Source organism: Macadamia integrifolia, chromosome 5, assembly GCF_013358625.1.
Source record: "Macadamia integrifolia cultivar HAES 741 chromosome 5, SCU_Mint_v3, whole genome shotgun sequence".
NCBI classification, from domain to species: domain Eukaryota; kingdom Viridiplantae; phylum Streptophyta; class Magnoliopsida; order Proteales; family Proteaceae; genus Macadamia; species Macadamia integrifolia.
In genome coordinates, this window is record NC_056561.1 from 37,818,059 (window position 1) to 37,826,009 (window position 7,951).

At 37.6% G+C, this 7,951-nt stretch overlaps 1 protein-coding gene across 2 annotated transcripts; it reads left to right on the forward strand.

Annotated features, from left to right (window-relative positions):
• Positions 1-521: 521 nt before the first annotated feature.
• Positions 522-6,499, forward strand: LOC122080082 (protein EFFECTOR OF TRANSCRIPTION 2-like). 2 transcript variants are annotated; one of them, XR_006140600.1, is made up of 4 exons: positions 522-979; positions 1,128-1,541; positions 3,825-5,207; positions 6,193-6,499. XR_006140600.1 is itself a non-coding variant. In XM_042646959.1 (3 exons), the coding sequence occupies exons 1-3, from the start codon at positions 887-889 to the stop codon at positions 4,905-4,907; spliced, it is 1,590 nt and encodes a 529-aa protein (XP_042502893.1). In that variant the 5' UTR covers positions 522-886; the 3' UTR covers positions 4,908-5,342. The 2 variants fall into 2 exon arrangements, 1 of the variants encoding a protein (XP_042502893.1); XM_042646959.1 differs by lacking the exon at positions 6,193-6,499 and having other exon boundaries at positions 3,825-5,342.
• Positions 6,500-7,951: the final 1,452 nt, after the last annotated feature.

Genomic DNA, 7,951 nt, shown 5'->3' on the forward strand with positions numbered 1-7,951 from the left:
CTCACTTTTAATTTTAACAGCTCAGTGCCTCAATGTGGTATGTAGTTTCAGTCATCATCTTATATTGCCTTGATGGTTTAGGAACCTTAATTTATGTCTTGGCAATGAATTTGTATTGGTTTTCCTAAACATCCACGCTCTTTAGCACGAGATTTTGAGTCTCGCGTGTCTACCATTTCACCACCAAGGCATCTTGAAAGTGAATCATATTTCATGAATATGATATCTATCTAGTGTGGTCATGTCATATAGGCCGGTCGGAATCCAATTGCTTCGATTTAATATCCGGAGTATACTATATTATCAAAGATGTACAATCAAACCTATTTCTCGATTCAATAGAAGCCCAAAGAAGTGAATATGGTACTCAAATAACGAGAGATATGTAAAAAGCAAGTCCGATTACGCCTATTCCTAATCCTAATGGGGTTTCAGTCAGTTGGCGGAAGTAATCGATGACTTTCACATGGAGAGGGAGATCATTGAGTTTCACATGATACGCGAAAGTAATAATCCCAAATCAGAAGCGATGAAGTATGAACAAAGCTATTAGAGGAAGCAAAAGGTGTGAGTGTGTGAGTAGAACAAAGGGATATACTATTAATGGGTTCCATCTTTAGGTCAGTCAACCTAAGGTAGAAGGTTCATGCATACAAATTTACGAGGTGAGATTTTCAGAGGGAAAAACTCTAGTACTCAGAAGGTACAAAACTTCTGACGTGCAGGGCCGATTTTGAGTCGATGTGAATCGGAATCTGCAGAAACCGATTCCGATTTCTGGTTTTAAAACCCTAGCAACGGTCATCTTCGACCTTCTCTCCTCTCTCTCTCTTTCTGTGTTTTTTTCTGAGTACTGGTTCTTCGAGCTTACTGGGAACGGAATGGAATGGAAAGTAAGGGGGGAAGATTAGGCGTGTCGAGGCTGAAGAGAGAGGAGTGTAAACGCACCAAACACGACTCCGTCTTCTCTAAATGGAAGGTTTGTACTTTTGTTTCTAATCTCTCTCTCTCTCTCTCTGAAATTACCATCGTAGGTGAGACCGACCAGGTCTTCTCCGCTGCTTTGTTCGTTTCTTAAATTTGGGTTCTGTTAATTTCAGATAGTACTTTGTGATTTGTTCTTTCAGATTCTGATTGGACCTTCTGATTGGGAGAATTTTTCGTTGGGAAAGGAAGGTACAGAGAGGTACCGAACACACAACCTACCTGTAAGTTGTTCATGTTCTGGGCTGTATGAACTCGGCATATCGACATCCCTCACCGGCTTCGATGATCATGGCGGAGATGGACGAGAAGGAGGAGAGCGGAGGAGTCTTCGCGGGCTTGATCCAGATGGAATAATAGTAGCGTACCTGGGACAAGCCGACAATGTGAGGACAAGACTACAGCATTACGGCCGGGCTGGTTCTCATCTTGGCCATGGCAACTGGGTTGGTCGTTTCGATCAAGAGGAAAAGGTCCCTTGTTTCGCTAGTGGAGGTCCTGGATTGTTTCAAGAGATCTTCTCCAGGGGTTTTCCCATCGTATTTAGATGGGCTTCGGTTAGTATTAACTGTTTCGTACTGGTTATTAACAGCCTTCTCTTTCTCAACTATGTTTTCAGAATCACAGTTTCAGTTTTGGTACTATCTCGTAATAGTCTCTCTGTAGTCTATAATCAAGGATTATGAGGTTTGTTGAAAGTTCTTCTTCTTCATTTTTTTCCCTCTGTTGAGTAGTTAGTTGAATAGATTCAGAGAGTTTTTTATTTATTACTTAATTTTTCAGTGACTCAGATGGCCTAAAACTAAATTTGCTGTAACCAGGTGCTCTAGGGCAAATGATCAATAACAACAGCAACTCAGCCTTTTCCCAACCAAATGGGGTAGGCTACATGAATCCTTAAGTGGGTAAAATAATAATAAAAGGTAAAAAAGAAAAATCACAACACCACCTCAGAAAAATCTGACCTAAATGGGGTTGGCTATATGTATCATTGTCGTCCAAACAACTCTAATCGAGGTCATACTAGAGTCGACCTAAACTCTATATGTATTTCCTCACTACTTCTCCTATAGTCATTTTAGGCTTGCCTGTAGCTCTTTTAGATCCTGCCATATGAGTTTGATCACTCCTCCTTATTGTTACTTCCAAGGCCTCTGTTGAACATGGTCATATCACTTCAAATAACTTTCTTGGAGCTTGTCCTGAATCGGGGCAACTCCTAAATTAGTTTTAATATGGTCATTCCTTACTTTATCCTTCCTAGTTTTGGCGTATATCCATCCCAACATCCTTATCTCTGCTACACTTAGCTCATTTGTTGTTGGGAAAATGATGCATATATGTAATAATTAATAGTAATGGATTTGATACGCAATTTTTTTTCAGTGTCAGTGATAAGGGAAAAGTAATGTATATGGTTCAGCGTCTTGATGCTTTGAAATCTTTATATATATATATATATATATATATATTTTAACATGAAGTTTCATGTTCAGCTTCTATTAAGAGTGTTTCTAGTACGACTCTAAAAAGAAATGGAAAAAAAGGTGTTTCTGATGAATTTGCCTGTCAATGTCAATGAATCTGGAAAGAGATAATAGTCCTTTTCTGGTTAGACCTTTGCTGTAGTAGCACCTAGCAGTTATAAAGGAATGCTACCTCTCTTGTACACAAAATGTAATAAAAAAACCTCCTTTGGTTATGGATTTCTATGATAATCAGTGGCAGTATAATATAGACTGCACAATTTTCAAAAGCCTTATTGAATTCAGAGATTCTACAGGTGGTGCATCTTATGAATAAGCTACTCTTGATTCAGATTTCCCCTAATCATCATGAGAGAATACTTTCAGTGAAGGACTTAACACTATTCTTTTTTGGAAGATGATCAATAAGTCTAAACAAGGTTGAAAACCTATTTTTTTTCTATAGCAAAACAGAATGTCCTTACAGTGAAATGTGTCTGCCTTAAGGTGATTTTAGTTTACCTAATAAGCCAATCTGGAAAGTCAAGGTTCCTTTGAAGATGCATTGTTTTCGTGGAGTTGCAGCCAAGGGCAGCTCAAATTTTGGAATTTATCCAATCAAAAGGGTACATGTTAACAGGCCAGATATGTGGTCGCTTTCAGTCATATGGGATCTGCTGGGCGTGTTCATCCACTGTCTATATTCTTATGAATGTCTCTCTTTCATTATGTGTTTTAGTATTTTTTTCCCCTTTCCATGGAATTTTAAAGTAGTGTATTCTACCTGGAAATCTACAGAATTAATAAGAACCACCAGCTGTTCTCTGGCATGATTCCACTAGTACTTGGTTGGGTCTTATGGCTAGAAAGAACAGTAGTCTTTAAAGATCACCACATGAACAGCACTAGGTCTTGAAGCGAATTTGGGAGTTACTGCCTTTTCGGTGTCAAGTTAGTGATTTGAAGGACCATATGCTCTTCATTTGTTAGAAAGCAGTGATAATCTGTTTACAGTATGATTTTTGTTGCATTTTAATGTCGGCATCTGCATACTGTTACTGTTTTTTGGGGCTCAGGTCCCCTTCTTCTCCTTCCCCTCTTAATAAGTTAAAATATACTTTAAAAAGAATTTGGAAAGAATTATGAAGTATCAAACTCCCACTTGATGAGTGAACTAACATAAATTGATAGTGAACGCAAAACTTCTAGACTCTGCCTCTCATGATTTCCCATTGGATTTCCTTCTCTCTTGTCTTGCCATTTTTTCCCCTTTTGAAAGAGGCTTTGTACAGATATTTTTGTTTATTTATTTTTTACGCTGTTTATTCAAATCCCACATTTCCCCCCTCTCACCGTTATTCCTCAATTATTCAGATGGAAAACAAGAAGGAAGCTGAGAGAACTGAAGCTCTATTGCTTGGGGTTTTTGATTATGCATGGAATAAAGGTGGAAATGGTCCTCGACGCCCTAATGATATCCTTGTAAAACTAGATAGAATAATTTCAAAAACTACCATACTTCCAAACATCGCCAGAAAGCTCCAAGAATGGAAGAGGCATCACCCTTTCCCTCAGAAGCAAATGGGAATCAGGATCAAAGACAGCCCATCGCCTGCTTCAGATGCTGAATCCATTATCTGTAGTGATGAGAAGCCTAACAATCTCCTTTCCTGGGTTTGCAAATTTGGCAGATCACAGCCTCAAATACTTAAGCAAGAATGCAGTGATGAGGACGACCATGGTAGCATTTGCGGAGTGGCTTTAGGTGATGGATCTGTTTGTAGAAACAAGCCCGTTGAAGGAAGAAAAAGATGTGGGCAGCATAAAGGGAAGAGAATTAATGGGTCAATCTCTGAGTCAGTAACAAAGGGAAAATTACAAATACATGGTGCGGGCTTAGATGGAGGGTCTATCTGTGTGGAAGTTCCAGTACTTGATAGGAGTAAGACTAGAGGGGATTCTAAGCTTGAGAATCTTCCTTCCCAGGTTTTTAAACTTGAGAGACTGCAGCCTCCCTTGATGATGGAAAAATATAGTCTTAATGAGGACTGCACCCTATGTGGGGTGATTTTAGGAGATGGGTCTGTTTGCAGAGCCAAACCTGTCAAAGGCAGGAAAAGGTGCGAGCAGCATAAAGGAAAGAGGATGAGTACCTCCATCTCAAAGTCATTGCTGAAAGGGAATGATTTGGGCCTTGAAATTGGATCTGGCGATATGGAAACTTCACTATATGGAAGCAAGATCAGTACCAGTGGAGATTGGGAACTTGATAAACTGTGTCCTCAGGTTGTAAAACATGATAGACTGCGGCCTCAACTAGTGACTGGAAGATGTGTTTCTGTTGAGAACTATACTATTTGTGGTGTAGCTTTAGGTGATGGATCTGTTTGTAATAACAAACCTGTCCAGGGAAGAAAAAGATGTGCAGAACATAAAGGAAAGAGGACTAGTAAATGAACTGCAAAGTTTAGTAACACAAGTAACACTGGATCTGTGCAGGATGGGCTTGGAAGATGGATCAATTTGTATGGAAGTTCCAGTACATTGAAGGAACAGGTGTGAATTGCATAATTGGAAGGAGGGCTACCCCACCTTAGCTACATATCATTCTTGAAAGAAACTTGATGAGATGAAAGTACTTCATTAGGAAAATTACACTGATTCCAGTACTAGATGTGTGACATTTTTATGCCTAGTGTATTATTATCTGGGGAAGCTGCTAGATTATCTGGAGGAATCAGGTCATGAACCCTCTAGGTAATGTTGCTCCTTGCTTTATTCTATTTGAAGACAATACAATTAGATTTTTCCTTTGGTGGCATTTTGACTTTGCTTCCCATGTGAAATTGTTTTCCATTTCGTTGCTTAATAAATGTTGGGGATTTACTTTCATTATTGAGAAGGATTTGGGAGCAATCCATTTTTTAGAGAAATAAAGAATTGTCAACTGAGTGGAAGGACTGAAATTCGAAAAAAAATTAGATCCATAACATCTATGTTAGCTTTTCTGTCTGAATGCATCCAAAACAACTCGCTTTCTAGATGATCCTTCTAGATTATAACAATCCTTCTAGTTACTTCGTTCTCTATTTCTACTTCTAGTTGAGATAATCCTGAGGAAAAACATTTTGTTTCTAAATTGATGCTGTTGCAAACTTTCCCAAATTTCAGAAATTCTGCTATCTCATTTATTTTCCACCCCAAATTGTTACCACTTAAATTCTTTAACCCTCTGGTTCTCCTTGCTGATTTCCATCAGGATTGCTACCTCCACTCATCTATCACTTTTTGGACTAACTCTTATGCGGCAAAGCCATCAACACATCCCTCTCTCTCTCTCTCTCTCTCTTGGTTGTGTCTTTTTTTTTGGGGGGGGGGGGGCGGGGGGTGTTGTTCCTCTTCGATGCTATATCATTTATAAGAAAAGTATGATCAGTCATCATGTGACTGTTCAAAAATTTGTTCAATGGATTAAACAACAGCGTGAGCTGAGATTTTCAGGACTAGTTTCTTCTTCATGTGGTTTTATATTCTATTTAAAATTAATGGTACTGAATTATTCTCTATCAAAGCATACAATTTTTTATTTTTTCATCTCATTAGTTTTTTAAATTGTTCTATTTTGACTTTTATATGGGAATTTATTCACAAAATTTAGCTAAAATTTGAAGTAATTCTCTTTTTCTTCTTTTTATTAGTGTTACTTTCTTTTCTGACAAAATGCTAAATGGATACAAACTAGATCACGAGTACAAACAGCAAACACAAGAATCAAATGCATAGACTGTCTTCTCATGCCATCCTCAAGTGGTTCATTGGCTGGGGAGTTGCTATATCCATTAGGATGAGGAATTCAGTGATGGGAAGTATTGCATCTCCTTCATCTTTCTTGTTTCCTTTTTCACTCACCTTGTTTATCTATTTCATGTTCCAAAGATTTTTCCTAGTTCTGGCTATGACCTTGAAAGAAAATGTGGGTCTAATCCATTAAGAATCTCAAAATTCAGAATGTTATTTTATTAAAATAATGATGGTATCTTCATCATTGGCATTCTTGGCACCCACAGAGGATTCCATCCTCATAATATGGCTGGATTTTTTCCTACCTCCATCATATTCAAATGTGCTTATTAGAAAAATGTAAATTATAATTTAGTTTCCTGTAAATTATTTATTGTGAAACAAATGAAATCTAATAAGTGAGAATATTTAGAGAAATTCTTATGGGTTACTTGCAGAAAGTTACCCATAATATTTTTCCTCGAAGTATTATTTCTCTCTCACATGGGATTCGTTGTTTTATTTTCTATTCTAATTATGTGGGTCTTATGTGGATGATACCATTCTTTGCATCACCATTGGTGTCTATCCTCCCACACTGGTGTCATGGGGAACCCTCTTTTTTTATTCTCCTTTTATATCCTAACTTCCTAACTGGAACTGATGTCTGTGAAATTTGGAATCTTTGTATGTCCCTGTCTAGTGGTGTTTACTGTTGATAGGGTTGGTCAGCCCAAAAAACAAGGGCTAGAGAGTGGAGTGGTCCTTGTCCAGATTCCAGAATCTAGGGCTTAGCTTCCCTATAAGGCTATGTACAAAAGACCCTCAACCCTCATTGTACACCAAAACAGTACTCCCTATTTACATCTAAGATGAGCATATCTACACCCTCCCAGATCTCGAACTGTACAAGTTTGAATTCTAGAGGACTAGGACTGTACTCTGCTCGGCCAAGGGAAGTCCACAGCTTAGATAGATGATCAATCACCCGATTTGAGTCTCTATAAATATGCTTGAAAATGGTACCTTTTTAGTCTGGAATATTTATTTGTTGACAGTGGGTTGAGAAAATAAATGGAGGCAGAACAGAAACAGAACATAGTTGGAAATTCATGAAAGCCTTGGTTTTTTTTTCTTTTTGGTAGAATTGAAAGCCTAGGTGGGTTGTGTTTCAACTTCAATAGTCCTTAGAAAAAAAAAAAAGAAAGTTTCTAGCCCTCCTATGATTTTCCTATTTTGTTTTCATTTTTTTTTTCTTCTAATTTCTTGAGTGGTAAATTTTTTTTTCTTCTTTTTGGGTACAATCTTGGTTGGTAAGTTAATTGGGAGAAAAGCATCCTAGGACCTCAGTGGTAGTGTTTTTAAAGTAATTTTTTTTCCATTAAGCTTGATTATGTGTTTATAAAAATATTGAAACATTTATGTGTTTATAGACATCCCACTAACATTTATTAGTACATATTAGCGGTTCATGGCATTTTTGAATTTCTTTTTTAATAACTTTGAACCATGATTTGACCCACATTACATGCTTATATTGGACTGAGACCTATGAAATGGATAGAAGATCCTAGTTTTGTTTTTTTTTTGCGTTTTTTTTTTCCTGCAAATTTAAAAATTATAAAGTGACAACCCAATTTTCCAGGTTCACAATTTTAGGGTTTAAAAAGGGGGAGGGGGAGTGGAAATAGAGAAGAAGGTCCAATTGTCTAGTTTTCATT

What these genes read in the sequence shown, in the direction of transcription:
- LOC122080082 (XM_042646959.1), top strand. Translation starts at nt 887, where the DNA reads ATGGAAAGTAAGGGGGGAAGATTAGGCGTGTCGAGGCTGAAGAGAGAG. An exon ending in CCGTCTTCTCTAAATGGAAG is followed by an intron (nt 980 to 1,127) that starts GTTTGTACTTTT and finishes TTGTTCTTTCAG; the next exon opens with ATTCTGATTGGACCTTCTGA. An exon ending in TCGTATTTAGATGGGCTTCG is followed by an intron (nt 1,542 to 3,824) that starts GTTAGTATTAAC and finishes TCAATTATTCAG; the next exon opens with ATGGAAAACAAGAAGGAAGC.